Source organism: Chinchilla lanigera, unplaced genomic scaffold (genome assembly GCF_000276665.1).
Source record: "Chinchilla lanigera isolate Chin_1 unplaced genomic scaffold, ChiLan1.0 scaffold00044, whole genome shotgun sequence".
Lineage (NCBI taxonomy): Eukaryota > Metazoa > Chordata > Mammalia > Rodentia > Chinchillidae > Chinchilla > Chinchilla lanigera.
Window position 1 is genome coordinate 10890497 of NW_004955445.1, and position 21400 is coordinate 10911896.

Genomic DNA, 21400 nt, shown 5'->3' on the forward strand with positions numbered 1-21400 from the left:
AACTTTTTTGCAATTCAGAGTGTATTCAGTTAACAATTATTTCATATAAGCTGCATCAGAGACAACTGAAGATGAAAAACTACCCCCCATGTATAACTCATTTGAGCTGTGCACCAACAAGAACCTGCTCTGACTTTTCATGCCAATTTACAGCCCCTATACTGTCCCAGGTAAGGTTAGTGGCTACTGAAAATACCACCACTACAGAGCTATCTGAAGACACATTCAGTAGGGTGTTGATGATACAGAAAAAGACACTGGTTTAAAAACAAATCTTACACAACCTTACATTTCCTTTTTTTTTTTTTTTTCTTTAAAAGGTGTGAGTTGGGAACAGGAGGGTTAAATCCTTCATAGATAAGAAAAAAACTGCACTAGAACCAATTTAGTCATCAACTTCATCATCTCTCTCCTCCTCATTCTCTTTATCTTTCTCCTCTCCATTCTTTTTGTTGCTTCTGTCAGCCTTGATGACTCCCTTTTTTGCTGTATCAGGTTTTCTTTTAGCTCAGTAGGAAGCGATGCCCTTTTCTTACTTTTCCTTCAGCTTAGCAGCTTTCTTTTGATATAGTTGCTTGTCCTGTGAAGCAGTATTATTCCACTTCTTTCCCAGTTTCTTTGTAATGTCACCAATGAATAGGCCAGGATGATCGCTGTTATGGTTGATACATTGTATCAACTTGAGAAGTTTAGAAGGTGAACAAAGTGACTCAGCAGGGGGCCAGGATCCTTACTTTGTAAACAGCCTCAGCCTGTGCAAGAGGAAGGCATGGAGACCGCAAGGGTGTAAAGGACGCCCCTCCAGGGCAGGTAGTCTGCAAACAATAAAAGAGAAATGAGGAAGGACTGATTGCTGATTCTTAGGAGGATTTGCCTTCAGCTTGGTCATCCTCTCCTGGCTTCTGGTGCAAACTGTTCGGCTTCTGCATGGGACTCTTCAGCCTTCTGGTGTAGACTCTTTGGTCTTCACTGTAGATTCTTCAGCTTTCTGTCGCAGACCCATCAGCCTCCTGATATGGACTTGCACGGAACACTGCAGTGAGCTCCAGACCTTGGACTGGACTCTTCAGCCTCCAGCATGCACACACCCTCTGCACACTTCCTCATCTAACTCTGTGGCTGACCTTTGTAAGCCACACTTGTAATTTCTTATGTATTTGTATATCTTGTGTTATATCTCTTTCTCTAGTAAACCCTGACTGATACAATCTCCTTTGATTTTTAGGCTACACTCACAACAGAATGAGAAGGCTGAAGGAGTTCTCTTGAGTACACTGGGATTCTTGAACTTTTTTTTTGTTTCCCCTTTAGGAGGGATATAGGTTTTCATTTCTCTTTCATAATGGGCCATGTCTACCTTTGCCATGTCTTTAATTTTTCCTTCCTATCTAGCAGACACGGTCTTCCACCTTTCTGACCACTTCTTAGAAAACTCTCAGAAATTGATGCAAGAATTTTGGTGCTTCTTCTTGTGCTTCTCCCAGCAAGTTTGCTCAAAGAATTCGTATGATGACATCTTGCCCCTTGGCTTCTTAGGATCTCCTTTGCTCATTTTACTTGTTTTATCCTCAGCGAGGCACAGACTCACCCAGTGCCTGTCTGGCTCCCTCTTGCTCCGGTGCTATCCTTATGGAGCACAATAGCTTGCAATGGCCCATACATTTATCTTTGTGTGACAGCATAGTCTGGATCCGTGTCTCACTAAGTCAAAGAATGAAATCAAAGACAAAGAACATCTACAGGAGAAATGTTTATTAAGAAGAGAGAAATAGCTTCCAATAGTCAAGAGGGGATCCCGAAATGGGTTGCCACAGATTCTCTTTATCAGAGTTTTTATACCAAGAAATGACTAGGGTTCAAACCAGTCTGGGTCAAACTAAGGTCAACCCACAGGACTAAAATAAGCTTACTTAAACTAGAAAGGGGCTTATGAAGAGTCGAGGCACATGGCAAGCTTAGTCTATAGGTGCCTCTTGACCTCCATCCTATCTAATTGGTTTATTAAAAAGTAAGAAGATAAACATGTTTTCCAGATAGGTAAGAGCAGAAGTTGGCATAGTGGCCATCCATCCCCTCGCTTGTTACATCCTTGGGTTTAACTGTCCGCCTTGTTCTTGCTAACACTTGACCTCAGGCTCCTGGCTTATCTGACAAAGCCCTGGTTATCCTGACTCTGCCATGGGCCCAGTGACTCTCTAGCTGCCTGCTATCTTCTACCTCACTTGCCTGTCTATAATATTTGGACAATTATTTCTTTAGATCATATTCCTAGAAATAGAATTACATGTCTTAGTTACTTTTCTTATTGCTGAGACAAAATATTCCATATTTAAAGGATGAAAGGTTTATTTTGCTCACAGTCTGTAGAGGTTTTACTGGCTGCAACACAGGGTGGCATGGCAGAGGGGCATTGCAGAGTGGGCAGGAGGCAGCAGAAGACAAGCAGCAGCAACAGCAGCAGCAGCAGCAGCAAGCGACTGCAGCAGCCCTCTTCCTGTCCCTTATATTCCATCCAGGCTACCCTCTCTCAGGGTGGATAGCACTCACACCCAGAGTGGCACCCTTAATCTCAGTATCACATCCCTATTCCAAGTATCACATACCCTAGATTCAGCCACCTCTGAAAAGCCCCACCTATGACAGCACAAGGCCTTGGGGGGACATCTGGATAGAAGCCATAGCCCACATTAAAAAGTATGTAGTTCTTTTAAATCTTGGCATGGAGTGACTTCCAAATTGTTTTAGAAAATATGTTCCAAAAAGGAATTTATGAAAATGAACATGTCTCCAAACTTATGCCACCCTGGGTATCATTTTTCATTATGATCTTTGCTTACTGTAACAGCCAAAATATGTATTTAAATATTGCGGTTTTTTATTTGTAGTGTATTACTATTTTCACATATTTATTCCTCATTTGCATCTTCCCTTTTATTACTTGCCATTCATAGATCATTTTTATGGACCATATAAATGTGTAAGAGATAATTAAATGAAGTCAATAAACCATTTCTTTCATATACTTAACAAATTTGTTTTCCAAGTGTGTTTTTACTTGATTTTTTCTGAGAGTAAGTTTTTAAACATTTCTAGACAAAATTTAGCATTCATTTCCTTTGTGGCTGCCATCTTTGGCCCCTACCAGAGATCAAATAGAAAATTCTTTAATTTTTCTACATACTTGATGGTTTGCTGTTAAAATGTTAAATTGAGTCTATATGAAATTTGTGTTATGATGTGTATTACTGGAGATGTAATCTTCCTATCTTGCCTCCCTGGCCTTTAGTTTCTTAACATGATTATTCGACTATCTTCCTCTCCTGCTCGGACCATCTTTTACTTAGAAATTTCACCTTATCATACTCTAAATTCTTATGAACTCTTGGGTGTGTACCTGTTCTTCTAAACAGCAGAGGCAAGCTTTGTGTCTATTAGAAAATACTATTAATTCTCCAATTAAAACGTCCTGGCCACTCTCTTAGGGTTTTGTTCTTCTAGATGAAACTCAGACACATTCTGTTTAAAAAAAAAAAAAAGGAAAAAACCACACCATTCAACTTATTGTGACTTTGGTTGGAATTTTTGTTTAAAAATGATGACTCCACCTAGAAAAGCAGTGTCTACCTGTTTATAGCTTTGATGTCACACAGTAGAGTGTAATAGTTGTGCTGTGAGAGTTCTACCCAATTCTTGTCAATGTACTCATAAATACTGAATGCTACACTGAATGCTACTCAGAATGGACTTTATTATTCATAAGTTATCTTATTGTCCTTGACAGAAAAAAACTACTGACATAAAACTATATTGACCTGTACATCATCAAAGTTAATATTACCAAAAAGTGGAACAAACTGACATCATGTGTGTGAAATCGACCAGATATGATTTACTGAGACTATAGCATCTCTTATGCAGTACCCTGCCAAGAAATTTATAACCTGAATTTAAGTATGAGAAAACAATCAGGTAAACTTAGAAAAAACATTCTTCAAAACAACTGGGGTCTTCTTCAAAATTACCAATGTCATGAAATAAATAGATTAAAGGAGTCTAAATGATAAGTCAATTGGATGTACTAAATGACCCTGAATTGAATCCTGGATCAGAAAAAAAAAATTATTATAAAGGATATTATTTGGGACAATGAGTGAAATTTGAATATAATCCAGTGCGACCTTTAATTGTGCTATGCCAGTGTGACTGGAGTAAGAAACACCCAGCAGATTCTAGTGTGTCTGTTGGTGATTGACATATAAGCCAGCAAATTAAGGTGGAAGATCCGCCTTGGTTGTGTTACTGACCAAGAGACTTGTACCCTAGATGGAATTAAAAAGGAAAAGGAGAAGGAACATCAGTTTTGAAGAGCTCCAGTCTTCTTGAGCAGGTATATTCTTTGTTGCCATTGGTTTTGAACATTGGTCCTCAGTTTCTTCAGCCTTCAAACACAGATTTGTGCCAGTAACTCTTCCGTGAACTTCCAGGCCTTTGACCTTGGACTGGCGCTCTGCATCCCTGATCCCTCTTGTTCTGTGGTGTCCCTCTTCTTGGGTTGAGCAGCTACTTGATTCTCTGACTCTTCAGCATACAAAGGGTCATTGCATATTCTCCCATCTCTGATCCTGTGAGCTTGCCTAACAAATTCTCTTGCATAATTGTGCATATATTTTCTGTTGATTCTGTTCCTCTAGAGAACCCCAACTAATACATTCAGCATTATATAATAATAATATATCAGTGTTCAATTTCTTGGATTTGATAATTGTGTGGTGGTTATTAAAAAAAAAAAACAAAAAACAACTAAGTAGGAAATGGTGTTGTATGCCTGTTGTTCCAGGAGTTCAAGGCCAGCCTGAGAGATCCCATCTCAAAACAAGACAAAAAAATGCCCATGTTCTTAGGAGATGTATGCTAAAGTTTTAGGAGAGTCAGTTAGTGTTTGTAACTTGTTCTCAAATAAGGAAGAGGAAAGGAGAGAGAGTGCACATGGTAAAATAGTCACAGTTGGTGAATGCGAATAAACAGTGTGTAGATTCTCAGTCCAAGTGAATTATTCCTGAAATTTTTCTGTAAATTTGAAATTCATCAAGGTAAAACAGATAAGAAAACTATTAATAGCATTTTAATGGAAAGACCAAAATGACACATTTAGCTTTTAGGACCCATTTCAATGAAAGTATCACCTAACATTGACCATGGGATGTCAAGAAAGGGGGATCGTGATCTCTTTCCTTTGTGATTTATGTGTAGTTTCTGTTCTAGCTATAATTTTAGCATACTGCTTTGGAAATCCAGCTTTGTGTGAAGGTAGCTGTTTACAATTGGGGGAGAAAAGTTGCTAATCATCGGTATTAATCTTTTACTATCTTGTGTAGCTTTTTTATGCTGGTAGTGGGGATTGAACCCACAGCCTCTACACTGAGCTATATCCTCATCCCATTTTTAAATTTTGAGACAGGGGCTCGCTAAATTTCCCAGGCTGGGCTCAAATTTGCAGTCCTCCTCAGCTTCCCAATGCACCACCACTCCCAGCTTTATTTGTTTTCATATGAGCAGTCGACATCCATCTTTTATTTCTTCTTTTCTTACACTTTGGGTCTAAAGGGACCCTGACTATAGATAGAACCGAGTTCAAAACCCTAAAGGCTGGGCTATAAGGAACCAGGACTACAAACAAAAGTACAACTGATTTTGGAACATAAATAACCCAACTTGCCAAATAAGAAGTATTCAGACATTGCCTGGGGCAGGGAGCCCAGAGACCTGTGGAAACCCGAGGCTCAAATTTGATGGATTGTCCCAGGATAGGGCCTGGGAACTGGTCCCTCATAGCTCCTTCTGCGCATGTGCAGTTCTTCCTCATTGTTCCCGGCTCCTCTTGTCTCCAGCCTCGCGCGCGACCGCTAATCCCGTTGCCTTCGGTTGTTGCTCAGTGACCGGGCCCTGAAGGAAGGGTGTGGGATGCACTACAGGTGAGAAGCTGGCTTGGGGCGGGGGTCTCTTTGCCGGGTTTGGGCCGGGTTTGTATCTACCGTTTGCAGCAGCAAAAACTTGAGCTTGTCCCATTGGGATTGAGACCCTGTAACCCTTGCTCCTGAATCTGCCCTCTGTTTGCCCCTCTAGTGAGAGAGAAGGTTCGCTGCGGTTCTGCAGCCTTCTTTTCCTAAGGATAAATGCCGGGCGGGGGTTCCTAGATCAGAATAAGTGTATTGGGAAAAGGCATTCAAATGTCAAACGAGTTTGCAGAAGCTCCTCGAATTTGCATGTGCCCCAGCAGCCCTTCCCTAGAGAAAGGAATCCACCGGGCAGGAAGCAGGTGCGGGGGAGGTGGGCGCTGAGAATGCATTCTTCTGACGTTTATTGTATGCCTATAGGCAGCGGCGGCGGCGCAGGGGAGGTCTGCAGTATAAAGGGCTGATTTCAAATTCTCCCTTTGCCTCTGAGTCCACTTGCGTAAGATGAACCTCTAAACCTCTAAGCCTCACTTTCCCCACTTGTAAACCGAAGTTATTACTAAAATCTGCCTCAGGCTTATTCTGAACTCTGCATGGGAGGGCACCTGTAAAGCACTCTGCATAGGTTCTGGCATTTTCTCTGCACTTGGAAAGGTTACCTACTTTCCTCACCATTCTATTCTTGAAGTATTGTACTGGCTCTCTTTTGGCTTTGAAGACTTCCTGAAATTTGGTGTTACCAAGCCCAAGCTCCCTCCCCTTTTTTAGATAGAATCACCTTATATAGTTCAGGCTGGCCTTCAACTTGCTATGTAGTCCACGCTTTCCGCGAACTCACAGTGATCCTCCTGCGTCATCCTTCCAGGTGCTGGGATTACAGGCATGAGCCACCACACCCAGCCCCAAACTCATTTTTGTTGTTGTTGTTGTTGTTTTTTCCGGTATCAGGAATCGAACTCACAACCTTGTGCTTGCCAGGCAGGTGCCAAACTCATTTTAATAGAGAAGAAAACCCAGATTCTGGGGATGATGCTAGCAAGGAAAGGCATTGGGTTGCAACCCTCTAACCCTTTGCCTTGCAGATCTCCTGCTAGGTTTTACCAGCAGCTTATTGCTACAGCCCTCAGCAGGGGAACAGCCGTAAGTGCCAAAAGAAGTAACTGGAGTGTGTGAAGATCCAGTTTTCCCTTGGGACTCCTGGGAGTTCTACCCTGGTGTTACTATGTAAATTAGGCCATCTCCCTGCCTTCAGCAGCTACAGAATGTCCAAGCTGGATTTCTGTCCATTTTTTAAACTAACATGCATCAGAATCACCTGGAAGATCTATGAAATTCCAAAGATAGCAGGGCCCCCATCCAGCTCCTGATTCAGTAGATCTGGGGAGGGATCCAGAAATGTGCCTTTCTACCTAGTTCCTGAGTGATCTTGAGGCTGCTGGTCTGGAGACCTCACTGTGAGAACCACTATTAATAGAGGATGGTAAATTGCAAGAGAGGCAGGGGCCAGCTGAAGCTTCCAATTATTTGAATTTATTTCCTCCAGCCAAGTTCAAATTCCTTGGATCATGAAGCTTTTAAAAGGAAAGAATGAGGGGACCCAGAAGCAAGAGTCCCACCTAGGTGAAATTACTACCCCAACTTGAACCTCAGCTTCGGGCCAGGGACTAAGAAACCAGCCCAGACTCTATTTGAGTGCCCTGAAGCCCTTTCTGATCCTCCTGCTCTGAGGAGCATCACCGTACCAGAGGGTGCTCAGCACTGGCAGTGAGCAAAGACTGAACCATCTTCCAAAGGAAGGAGGTGAGCTGGGCAGAGGGTGCTGAGCAAGAGGCAGGCTGAGTGGGAAGAGAACGTCCCTGGAGCAGGTGGTGAGGAGTGGTCAGAAGGAAGCCCAGCCAGACACTGTCTCCTCCTCCCAGGAGCTCCTCCCAAACCTTCAGGGCCCTCCTCTCAGATTCTTCGGAACCCTCCAACCATGAGCTGACTGGCACTGGACTTCTGGTAGCCATTTCTCTTTTCAGGGGTTATGTAATTCTGCAGTATTTGAAAAGGGAAAATGTTGTGCCTGAGAGAGTAATTAGCAAAGCAAACTTAAATGCATGGTTTCTGGAACCAGACTGCCCGTGTTCAAAGCCCAACCATGGCTTTGCCATTCTTCCCATCTATTTCTTCATCTGTGAAATGAGAGTAGCAATAGTACCTTTGCTTTATCTTGGGGATTAAGTGAAGTGATAACATATAAGGTAGTCAAAACAATTTCTGCTACATACCTCGCACTATACAAGTATTGTGGGTATCTAATATTATAATCTGGGTTTGCTTATCTACTTGTGGCCAATCCGTAAAGATCACTGAGGCCCCATGATTCTCAGGCACTGTCTACATGTCTCGGGTGACTCTTTTAACAGTAAAAAGTGCTTTAGGACACAACCCTTAAAAAAATAAGAGAAAGACTCCATTTAAAGCACAACTATCTCTGTTGTATCTAGTTCCCTTACATTCTTTAACCTCAAGAAGTTAAAAAATGTATGTGAAAAGGTAAACAAGCAGGTCTTTATCAGGTCTTTATTGTTATATCAGGTTTTACACCTTCTATTATGGAAAAAATTCGAACATATAAAGTAAATACTGGAATAACTCCTGGGAAAATATCACAATAAATCCTTGTCACAGCCTCAGCATATGGGCAGTCACTCACCTATCCCCCGACACACATACATACACACACACACACACACACACACACACACACACACTTATACTGTCCCTTTTTCTACCTTTCTTTACAGGGTTATCTTAAAGTAAATCCCAGATGTTAAAAATGTAGTATATAGCACGTTTCATAGCTGAAGGACTCTGTGGTAATGTGATTTGTTTAGCCAGACCTTTCTTACTTGAACTTCATGTTGTTTATACAGTATTTGCCTGCCATCAAATCAAAGGAGGTTTTAAATTGTAAGAAACTAATATTCACTTTCCTCAATAAAATGCTTGCTTCCCGGAGCCCCACCCCCCACCGTGGTTATGAAGTTACAAGAGTTCCCTAGTGCATGCCTACCTGCCCCCTCTGAAGGGTCAAAGTGCCAGTCTCCTGCCATGTGGCCTTATGTCAGTGGATATGTGGATTTCCTGCAAACGCTATGAAGACCTTCCAGGTAGCCTATATTTCTCATTATCTCTTCACTCCTTCCCTCTCCTCATACCTGCCTTCACAGCTCTCTGCACTTTTCCAGGAGCAGAAGAGAATGAACGCATCCCAGGTGAGTTGTTTACCTTTTACCCCATGTTTTCAGCAAAATGTAAGAGTAACTGCATTTTTAGACCATGCTTCCTTGTTAATTGTTCTTCGTCATTTGTTAGTTTCCTGGCTTCTCCCCTGAGTTATTATTTTACTTTCTTTTTCCTTCTTCCAGTGGATTTGGAGGTCCGCATTTTATTTTTATTCTATTATTCATGGCCCCAGATGCACTAACATATGCATAACACATTTTTCTATCAATATATGGGGTTTTTCTCATCTATAGTATCACCTAAACAGCACACATTCCTCTTACATCTCAGGTTTAGTGAAAAGTATTTAGGGGCTGGGGATTTAGCTCAGTGGCACAGCACCTGCCTGGCAAGCACGAGGTCGTGAGTTTGATTCCTGGTACCGGAAAAAAAACCAAAACAAAAAAGCATTTAATACTGTCCTTTTTCATTTTTTTCTGTTTATGTAATAAACCATAAATAATATTATTATCCTGTGTTAACCACATCTTCTAGCTATTTGAACAATAATCATTTAAACTTGAATATACATTTTCTAGTTATTTTTGCCATCCCAAGTTGGAAGATAGAGTAATAAAATTATAACCATTGGTCAGTTATAACATTATCTATAATTAAGAGTTGCATATTATGTTCCAGCCACTGTTAAATTCCCTACCTGGACTAGCTCATATAATACTGACAACGTTATTGGGTAGATACATTTATTACACCTTTTTTTCTTTTCTTTTTTAAAAATTTTTTATACCTTTTTTTCCTAAAGGCTACAAAGTTTTAAATAATTCTCAAAAGTTGGAACTGAAATAGTTCAGGGATACATTATGAGAGGTTTTGCCGGATGGAGACCTCGTCAAGTCCAAGTGCATTACAAGTTTTCCTCCCATTTCTGAGAGTACATTTTTATCTGTTATGTTCCAACCTGCCCAAGAACTTGAAATAGGAGCTCTTATTGGAATAGGGTTGCCAGATAAAACACAGGGCACCTAAAAAGAAGCATGAGACACACTTGTACTAATAACTTATTTGTTGTTTACCTGAAGTTCAAGTGAAAGTGGTGCTTGTATTTTTATTACTATGGCCATGAAGGCTGGCAGTCCCAACTCATCTGGAGGAGCAGATGCTCTTTGCTTTCAGTGCCTGATTTTATAACCTCATTCCAGGTGTTCATTGGTGAATTGGAAGGGCCTGCACCAGCTTCCCCATCAATCGCTAGAGCAGCTCTCCTTCCAGAATTTCAAGAATTCTCAAGCTTGATGCTTACATATAGGTTTTGTTTGAAACTACAGACACTTTACCTGTGTACCCTGTAAACAGCAGTTCTCATGGTCTGTTCAACATGGTCATCATTTGCTGTGTTTTCTTTTTTTGGGATTCTGCTGAGTTTAGACAGGGGATGTGGAGCACTGCACAGATTGACTGTGCTTAGTCTACCCTCTGAGTCTGTGTATCTGAAACTGCCTTCCTCCTGCTCTGCCCTGTGAATGAGTGATTGGCTTGAAATCCTTTCCCTAAGAATATTATGAAGAAAGACAATTTGCATTATTCCCTTTCTTTTTTTTCTGGTACTGGGAATCGAACTCATGACTTCGCGCTTGCCAGGCAGGCACTGTACTGCTGAGCTATGTCTCCGGCCCCTAATATCTTCTGTTTGGAAAGACCAAGCAGGGATGTGGCAGTTTGGTTCTCATGCATTTATAGATAACCTGTTTTTCCTCTTCTTCTTCGTCTTCTTCCTTTTTCTCCTTTCTCCTCTTCTTCCTCCTCCTCTTCCTCGGATGTCTCACCATGTGTCACCATGCAGTGGCTGCTTATTCTCTTTTTCAGCACCCTGCTTGGTGATTGAATATGTCCTGACAAGATGAAGGCTCACATGCTCAGAGATGTTTTTATTTATTTCTGTGCTTATTTCCTGCTCAAGTTCCTCTCCACTTAGAAATCCTATTGGAGACTCTCCTCAATCAGCTTTTTGCATTCCTTGACTTTTATTTCATTGTTTCAACTTTTCTGTGGTTTTGTCCTGTGCACTGAGAGATTTGCTCATTGTGTCTCCAGGATTTCTCTGGCTGGTTTTGTTTTCCATTTCCCTAAATCAGTAACAAAATATTTAATATCTGTGTGCCTTTCCTTCACTCAGAGTAGACGTTTCTCATTTATGGAAGTAAGGTTCACTTACACTGATTTGGAGACACTGTTTGAAACATTTAAATATTATACTTGGTGCTTATCTCCTAGGCTGTTGTTTTTATTTACATTAGATGTGTTCGGCGGTCTTCAGTTTCTTCTTGATGCTTATTTCTCAGGCTGTGGTTTCCCTCCAGATCCCCTTTGTGTTTTCCAAGTGAACAAGGAAAAGCAGGGACACCACTCAATGTTCAGCGTAGTTGGCTGATGTGTGCTTACTCAGCAGTGTGGAGCTCTGTTTCTGTGGGAATGATACCCTTCAATGAAAGGATACACTTGAGTCCTTCCATGGTCATGCCTATAATCCCAGCACTCTGGGCGTTTGAGGCAGGAGGACTGAATTTGAGGGCAACCTGGACAAGTTAGTGATTCAGTGTCTCAAAATAAAAAATAAAAAGGAGCTAGGTAGACAGCTTAGTGTGAAGGTCCTGGGTTCAGTCCCTAGTACTACCCCCCAAAAAAGTAAAGGGATGTCTATAGAGAATCCCTTTAGGCTAGAGAAGGGAGGAAAACTCCAGGAGACTCCTCCCCTGCTGAAGAGAGCATTACTTTACCTAACAGAGCACATTAGTCTGTTTCCCTTTGCTCTAAAAGCAAAGCTGTGCCCATAGCAGGGTACTTGCACAGAACTTGGTTTCTCTCTCGGGTGGAAAGTTCTCACAGACTCCTGCTTTGCATAGGGAACATTCACCTGAGCATGAACCCTCAGGAGTAAGAATCCACCAAGAAGTCTGGCAGTCCTTCTGCTGATCATGTCCCCATCCACCTCCCAGCCTCCAGCTGCTGAGCTGGGTGGTCTGGTGGGCTCTGAAGGGAGGCCTGAGACTTGTGCACATTCTATGTTCATATGAAGAGACACACACAGAGCCTCCAGTATCTGCCTTCTGCTCTTCTGGAAACTCCTAGAAATTACTTGCAGACGGCCTTCCCTGTACTCCTCTGCTGAGATAAACATGGGGTTTTCATGTTTCTCTGCTGTCATTTTGGAGGCAGAGGAAATAAATATATGTGCTTGTGTCATTGTGTTGATCTGAGAATGTCCCTTACTCTTTAACTTGTGGCTTCTGAATTCTGAATCGCTCACTCACCCGCTGCCTATTGAGCACCACTGTGGAACAGGACTGCGCTTGGTTCCACACACAGCTGCCAGCTCCCAGTTTTGCTTCCCTCTGGGCCTTCAGGGACTACTCCTCTTCCTCTGTTGGCCCCTTAGCCCTGTAGCTTCACTATCCATGCTCTTCGTGAGGAAGTTCCCTCTCTCATGGCTTCAGCTACCACTGAGCTATACCTGATTCCAAAAATGCATGCATCTTTATCCTCTTTATCCAAGCTCTCTCCTGAGATCTAAGAACTTATATCCAGCTGTCACCTGGACATCTCCACTTGTTTCACAGATGCCTTAAGTATAACATGCCCAAGAGTCTGTCTGTCTCTCTCTCTCTCCTCTCCTTCCCTCCTCCATTCATTCTTTTACCTGTTTTGTTCATCTCCATACAGAATGTGGCACCAGCATCAAGCCTGCTGTTCTTGTGGATAACCTGAAAGTAATGCTCCATTTTCCTTCACTGTGTAATCACTGCTGGATAATTCTGTGGAGTTAGTTCTAGGAGGTGGTCATCCCTCACACCAGTCTATTATCATCCTAACTTCTTTCTAAAACAGTTTCCTAACCTTGGCCATTGATATTTTGGTCCAGGTAATTCTTTGTTGTGGAGGTGACCTGTACAGTGCAGGATGTTTAGCAGCATCTCTGGCTTCTACTCATTAGATGCGTGTAGCAATTCTGCTCCCTCAGCTGTGATGACTAAAAATGTCTCCAAACAATGCCAAATACCCCTAGTGACTCTGGTTAAGAAATAATTCTTTAAAACATTTTCCAAATTGTTCCTAGTACATGTCCTTCAAAATATGTGTAGTCATGTTATTTAGCCCTATGTCTCCATTGTCTATAGAAATGATCACCTAAGAAGGGATGTGCTTCCCAGGGCAGTTCATAGGGCGATCAATGGGTGTACTGTGTTAGAATAGATATTAAATGTATTTTTTATTTTAAAAATGTTAAGGAAGTTGTTAAGTTGTAATTTTGGTGAATGGCTTGACAGTTGTATACATATATAATTTATAAATGTAATGAAAAATGCTAAGGAAATTTTACTAATCAATAACTACTTTGGAGGTCACTAGTCTGTAGGAGAAAGTCCAAGATGTCACTCTCTGACCACTGACTACTTCATCATTCTTTATCTCATCCAATCCCCAACCTCCCTCTTCTCTCACACCACACCCCTTGTAAATCCTTTATTTTAATGTTGCCCATGCCTTTATTTATGCTGTTTTCCCATGGCTATACCAACCTCACTGTGCACATGTAATCAAATCTTTAACTCTTGATCAAATATGACCTGAACAAAGGGAGAATTCGCTTTCCTTCCTCTGATGGTTTACGTTAAAATGCCCTTCAGAAGTTTCGTGTGTTCCAAGGTGGGGCTTTTGAAAGGTGATTGGATGATGGGGGCACTATACTCAGTGGTGGAGTCATCTATTCACGAGTTCATGTCTAAATGTATTGTGAGGAGGTGGGGTCTGGTTGGAGGTGGGTCAATGGAGATGTGACCTGGAAGGATGTGTTCATGTCCCTGGCTCCTCCCTTGTCTCTCTGCTTCCTAGCTGCCATGTGTTGAACAGATTTCCTCCACAATTCCTTTCCACCATGATGCTTCTGCCTTGAAGCCAGCTGACCCATGGATTAAACCCCTGAACCATGAGTCAAATTAAACCTCTCCTTCTTTAAGTTGTGAGTGTCAGTTATTATGTCTCAGTGACAGGAAAGCTGACAAATACACTCCCCCTTTGTGACTTCCCACTGTTTTAACCACACAGTTTTTCATGGTTCCCTTATTTCACTGTTGCATATGTATGAGTATACAGAAAGGATCCTCATCAGCTATAAGATCCCTAAAAATAGGACCAATGTCTTAATTGCCTTAGTGTCCTCTGTAGCCAGAACAAATCCAGGTATGCAGATGAAACTCAAATTTTTATAAATTAATCAATGCATTTATAAGTAAATATAGAGGACTGTCATTTCCATTATGATTTCTGTTTCTCTCACAAAGGATAACATGAAGGAAGGTAATCTTAGATAGCCTTTGTAACACTGGTAAGCTCTTAACAGAGAACATGGTAGGATTTAGTTCCTATATGTATTTCTCATGGCCTTTGCTTTGAGCACTTCAGATTGAGCAGGTTTGGACTGTTGCAGGTGTCGGTGTTGTTTGAGGATGTGTCTGTGGCCTTTACCCAGAAGGAGTGGCAGCTGCTGGATCCCAGTCAGAGGCGCCTATACCGGGACATAATGCTGGAGAACTACGGGCACCTGGAATCACTGGGTAAGCCCAGCTGTCCATGCAGTTCTGGCTGCATGCATTTCCTATTCTGGGAAGCAGGTTATTACAGAGAGTAATGTGTTTTATGCTTGAGATTTTTGGCTAAGTCTCCTTTAGTCCACTCCATAGAATATTGTATTCTCATTTCCCTGATAAAAGAGTCTTTCACCAAATGCCCATTCCCTCAGGCAGAGGATTTAGCCACTGACCCAAGCATTAACCAGGTTGACCAGATGCCTCATGCCCAGAGACTTAGCCACTGGCTTTGACGGAACATAGCTGGACACTGTCGTTGTGTTTCTCCCTTTTTGTCCTTCAAAGGGCCTGAACCCTAAATGCTTTTGCCAAGTCTCCTGTCATTTTTCTCACAGGCCTGTGTGTCAGAAAACCTGAGCTGATATGCAGGTTGGAGCAAGGAGAAGAACCGTGGATACTAAAGAGGGAGCTGGCAAGTCACAGCCACTGGGGTGAGTTGAGGTCAAAGAGAAGCGGAGAGAAAAGGTCCCATATGGCCAGTTCAAAGTTTAATATCTTTGAAACATGTTTCATAAATCTCTTTCAGAGGCTCTACACTTTCAGAAGTGAGTAAAGAGAGATCATCACATACCGTAGCTATCACATCTCCCAGTGTCACTGTCATGTACAAATGATCTTTGTTTTCTGTTTGACTTTTAGAGAGAAATTCACTTGGTTTTTATAGAACTCAATAACTGCCTTTTCCATCCTAGACCTTTATTTCTCTGTTTTTCTCTGTTCAACAATGGCCATTGCCCACCTTTCCTCTAGAGTCAAAAACTTCTTAAACAGGCATTTCTTCACACATCCTTTTATTCAACAAATATTTGTTAAGCTCCTCCTGTCAGTTAAATCCTGAGCATGGGGATTACAGAAGCAGAATTTCCACTCCTATCAGAGCTTCAGTTAGCAAATAAATGCACAATAGGGTAGGTAGTAGACAGTACTGAGAAATTAAAATTAGATGAAGAGTAGGAGACTCGTACTTAGGAAAGGAGGCTGGGATGGTCTCCTTTAGGAAGTGAATGTTGAGCAGGAACACTGGGATGGTGTTTTGAATGAAGGGATGGAATGAGCCATGGGCGATTGGAGAGATTTGCAGACCAAAGGAACAGCAGGTGCCAAGCCTCTGAGACCAGAGTGTGCTTGTTAATGACAGAACAACAAGGAAGTCAGTGCCACCAAAGTGAGTTGAGCAAGGAGGAAAAAACAAATAATATGAGAGTTTACAGGGAGAAAAACTATGTAGGTGTAGTGAATAATTTCAATTTTACTGACCAAGATAGTAGGTAAGGAAATAGGTCAAAGATGGCACCTTCAAGTGCTGGATTTGGAGGCCAGGAGGACACAGGGGTCAACAAAGAAGACTGAGAAGAACTGGCCATCCAGGATCATGGAAAAACCTGACAATTGTGTCCTAGAAGCCACCTGAGCAGTGTTAAGAAGAAAGGGGTGGATTCCAGTACAGAGACAGAACCATAAAGTCACATTGCCCTTTCTTTTCCTGCAAATTTTCCAGAAGCCACAAGGCAAATGAAAACAAAAAGCCAACTCCATTTTCACTGGAGGTTGGAGAAAATCTCAAAAGAAAAAGGAAAAAAGATTCAAGGTAGAAAAACAGCCCAAAGCCATGAAAATCAGGCTTGCTTTTGGAAGAAGTAGAGAAAAAAACATGCAAACCAGTACACTGTAAAATAGCCTTAAATTATATTATACAGACAGTATTTACTTGTAAATTTTGCTACAAGTGGGATGTTAAATGGTAAGGATATTTTCTTTAAACCATAGAACAGTGGCATTGTCCTAAAGGATGTCTAGGTTCTGAGAAGGGCTGAGGACCCAATAAAAACCAAATAAGTGAAAAACATGAAGGGTAGGTTTGTAATGGAAAGGAACAATTTATGGAATTAATTGATACCCATCTCTGATAGGAGTTGACATATGTATTTTGAATTTAAATACAAGAATCTAGTATAAAATTTGAGCACAAAAATCTAGTGTCACATTCTCTTTGTCAGCATATGCATTGACTTTTATGTGTTTTATCGACTACAGAAAAATCTTACATCTTAAAGTGTACAGTTAATGTTATTACATAAAATATAACAGAAGACAACAGTAATCATCCAGGGGGCTAGATACGTGACTCAGTGATAGACTGCTTCCTACCATGTGCAAGGTCCTCAGTTTGACCCCCAGCACCAAGAAAAAACCACTCTTACTCAAAATTATTTACAACAAATAAAAATAAAAGCTAATAAAGGTCCTCGGGCCACACTGAGTAGCCTGGTGCTTGGGTTATCACAGGAAAGACAAAAGCAAGAAAAGAATAAAACATGATATTAAAAACAGCATTAAAATTAGGAGTTGAAAAGTAATGTATGCCCCTACAAAACCTGCACACAGATAACATATAGCACCTTGGTTCATAACTGCCAAAACTTGGAAACAACAAAGATGGCCTTAAGTAGATGAATGGATAAATAAACATGGTACATCCAGACAATGGAAATATTCAGTACTAGGAAGGCACAAGCTATCAAGCCATAAAATGACATGGAAAAACCTGAAATGTATACTACTAAGTGAAAGAGCTAGTCTGGAAAGACTATAATACTGTATTGTTCCAACTATATGATAAACAAAACATAATGAAATGATTAGTGATTACTAAGAGTTGGGGTGGGGGTTGGGTAAGGAGAGAAGGATGATTAGCAGAGCAAAGGGCATTTTTGAGGACAATGAAACTGTTTGGTGTGATGCTGTAATGGTGGACACAAGTCATCATACATTTGTCCAAACCCATAGAATGTACAGTTGAAGAGTGAACCCAACTTAGGAGTGAACAATAAACTCTGGGTGATGATGTTGTGCTAATATAAATTTGATTATAAGAAAATGTACATGCTACTCTTGTGGAACATGTTGATAGCTGCAGAAGTGCATATATAGTGGTACACGGGAACTCTGTACTTTCCACTCCATTTTACCATAAACCTAAAACTGCTCTAAATATAAAATCTATCTTTAAAAGCCAGTATGGAGACAGGGTACAACCAGTTGGTGAAGTAAATCAATAGATGAAAAGTAAAAATTAGGATTGTCATCAGAGCAGATTACTACTGATTAACTCTGCTAGAATCAAATGATAGCACCGAGTCAAAATAGGAAGTGAATTAAATCCTATTGTAAGTGTGGCTTGTATAATTAATGTTCTCATTGGACACTGTTTAGGCATACCAGAGTTATATGGTGACATGCGGTCTGAACGATAGGAATGAACTTTACAGCTCTGAGGAAGTATGTGATTTGATAACTTTAACTGGGAATTGGTGTGCAGAATTGAAAAGGAGAGAAAGATTGGAAGCATGTAGAGGGGAGAGAGGGTCCTCTTATTAATTAAGGTCTGGAGAAAAGAGAGATAAAGGTTTAGTCTCTGATCTACCTCCAAATATAGTCTTTTTTCTGATACTTCCCTTAGGTACCTTCAGTCCTCTTTGTTTTGCTCTTCATTGTTTTCATCTTTACCTCATTTTTTAAATATCCCCCATCCTTGAGCTGGGTATGGTGGCACATGCCTGTAATCCCACCACTTGGGAGGCTGAGGCAGGAGGATCTTCATAAGTTTCAGGCCAGCCTAGGCTACATAGTGAGTTCAAGGCCAGCCTGGACTATCTAGTGAGACCCTGTCTCAAAATAAACAAAGAAAAAAAAACAAAACGAAAAATATCCCCTATCAATTAAAAAAAAAAAACAACCCTATCCTTGGACCAATCATTTTTCTGATGTTCTTTGTTTTCTAATCATCATTCTTGTACTATATTTCAAGCTCCCTCCCTACTCTGAGGTCATGTTTATAACAAGCTAAAGCTACTTATGTTCATTTTCAGCTTTCTCCTCCTATCTGTACTATAGTATGTCTTTTTCTTTGTTTTCATATTCCTTACAAAAGACCAGAAATACTTGCTTAGGACTGCTGTAACCCCAGGAGATTGTGCCTGAAACCCCAGAATCAACTTAGCATAGAGACTTCTATAAAACCCTGTCCTTCAAAAATATGTTAAGATTTATAATATATGGTTAAATTTTATTTTTCTAGAAGTGCAGAGAACCAGTAACATGAAAGAAAGTCAAGAAAATGAAGATAAATATTTGAGACAAGCTTTATTCATCAATAACAACACACTGATTAAGGAAAGAAGTAAGACTTTAAGAAAAATGGTTGACTTGGCCACAGACCCAGTGCCCTCAAGAAAAAGATCCCATAAATGTGACTCATTTGGAACAAGCTTAAAAAGTGTTTCAGAATTAATTATTAGCAATAGAAATCATGTAAGGAAAACATCTGATGATTTCAGTGGATGTGAGTCTCTTGGCACTAAACATGAGAACACTCACACAAGGAATAAAGCATGTAAAAATGATCAAAAGAAGAAATCCCACAATCCTAATGAGGACTTTATTCAATATCAAAAGAATTCATCTTTGGGACAACTTCTTGAATATAATAATTGTGGGAAAGCCTTTCACAGAAAGGCAGTCTTTGTTGCACTTGAGAGAACTCACACAAAAGAAAAACCCTCTGAAGGCAATGAATACAGACAAACCTTCATCAGAAAGTTAAAGCTTACTTCTTATCCAAGAACCACTTGGGAAAGGAAGCCCCAGGAGTCCAGTAAAAGTGGGAAACCCTCATGGATGAAGTCAAAGCAAGCTCCTCAAAATGTTCACATGGGGGAGAAACACTATGAAGATAATACATTTGGTAAATCCTTGAGCGAGAAATCAAACCTTAGCCAACGTCAGAGAATTTCCCCAAGAGAAAAACCTGATAGGTATAGTAAAAATTACAAATCCTTCCACAGTGAAACTGACAGAACTCATGCAGGAGAAAAGATATATGGCTGTAAAAAATTGGGGAAATCTCTTCATGAAAAGTCATGCCTTACTCAACATCAGAGAACTTTCCCAACTGAAGAACCAAGCAAGGATGATGATAGGGAAGAGGCCTTAAAGAAGAAATTACATCTCACTAGAAGTCAGACAATTAACACAAGAGAGAAAAAGTGTAAGAGTAATAAAAGTGAGAAACCCCTTTCCAAGAAGTCAAAACATATTCAACAAGAGAGTACAGGTTCAGGGAAAAATCGTGATGAGGGTGAGGGAAGTGGGAAGGCCTTAAGTAAGAAGTCACACTTCAGTGAAAACCAGAGCACCCATAAAGGAGAGGAAGCCTATGACTGTAGTAAATGTGGAGAACACTTCTGTAAGAAAATAGATCTTATTCAACATCAGAGCACACACAAAGGGAAGAAGCGCTATGAGTGCAATGAATGTGAGAAATCCTTCTTTGTGAAGTCCAACCTCACAGAACATCAGAGAACTCACACAGGTGAAAAGCCATATGAATGTAATGAATGTGGGAAGTCCTTCTGCCAGAAATCAGCCCTCACAGTACATCAGAGAACTCACACAGGAGAAAAACCATATAAATGCAGTGAATGTGGGAAAACCTTCTGTGTGAAATCAAACCTTACTCAACATCAAAGGACCCACACAGGAGAAAAACCCTATAAATGTAGTGAATGCTGGAGATCTTTCTGTGTGAAATCCAATCTTGTGGTGCATCAGAGGACTCATACAGGAGAAAAACCCTACAAATGTCCTGAGTGTGGGAAAACCTTCTATGAAAAGTCAGCCCTCACAAAACATCAGCGAATTCACACAGGGGAAAAACCCTATGAATGTAATGAATGTAGGAAAACCTTCAGCCAGAGGTCAGCCCTCACCAAACATCAACGAAAAACACACAAGAAGAAAACTCCCATCAACACTGCCCACATGCAGAATCCTGTATTAACAAGCCAGACTCAGTGAACACCAACAATCAGAGAGCAGATATTTAACATGTCAATACAAGTAGCAAAGTCTTCACTAATGGTTTTAACTAATAGGAGCTACAGAATTAATATAAGACTGAAAATATGGAATGCTTTACATATGTGAATGCTTTCAACAAGTGTTTGAAGATGTTGAGGGAAATATATAATTTTTAGAAATATGAATAAAAATGTTTTTGTGGAAATATTATTTAACTAGAAGTCATTTTAGATGTGATACCAAATATTACAGAAAAGATAAATGAAAATTTCTTCATAGAAAATGAAATGTGGACATTTTATAAAAGTGTAAATAATTTAAACCATTGATACAACAGCAGTTAACAGAGTCATTTTGGCTTAACCTTATTCATTGTCTTGTATTTTTTCTAGTACAATCTCTCCTAAATTTTTTAAAATAATAAAATGAACACTGACCAATGTATAAAAATGCAAAAAAATGGAAAAGAAACAAATGTAAATTATAGAAACCTAAATAAGTAAAAGTGGAATGAATCCAATAGTAAAAGTCATTACAAATAATATAAACAAGTTGAATTCCCACATCAAAAGCAGAAGTAGTTCAATAGTGAATTGAGTTTAAAAAGAAAAAAACTAAATCTATGTGTGGTTGCAAAACAACATGTATCTAAGATCAGTTGACAGAGAGTTTGAAAATTAAGACAAAAAGAAATCTTTTTAAAAATATACCCAT

At 40.4% G+C, this 21400-nt stretch overlaps 1 protein-coding gene and 1 pseudogene across 1 annotated transcript; one reads left to right on the top strand and one right to left on the bottom strand.

Annotated features, from left to right (window-relative positions):
• Positions 1-385: 385 nt before the first annotated feature.
• On the bottom strand, positions 386-1552 carry LOC102018237 (annotated as a pseudogene).
• A 4359-nt stretch (positions 1553-5911) lies between these two features.
• Positions 5912-20770, top strand: LOC102018539 (zinc finger protein 33B-like). The gene is made up of 5 exons (XM_005392376.1): positions 5912-5972; positions 9170-9214; positions 14668-14794; positions 15163-15258; positions 18906-20770. The coding sequence occupies exons 2-5, from the start codon at positions 9200-9202 to the stop codon at positions 20681-20683; spliced, it is 2016 nt and encodes a 671-aa protein (XP_005392433.1). The 5' UTR covers positions 5912-5972; positions 9170-9199; the 3' UTR covers positions 20684-20770.
• Positions 20771-21400: the final 630 nt, after the last annotated feature.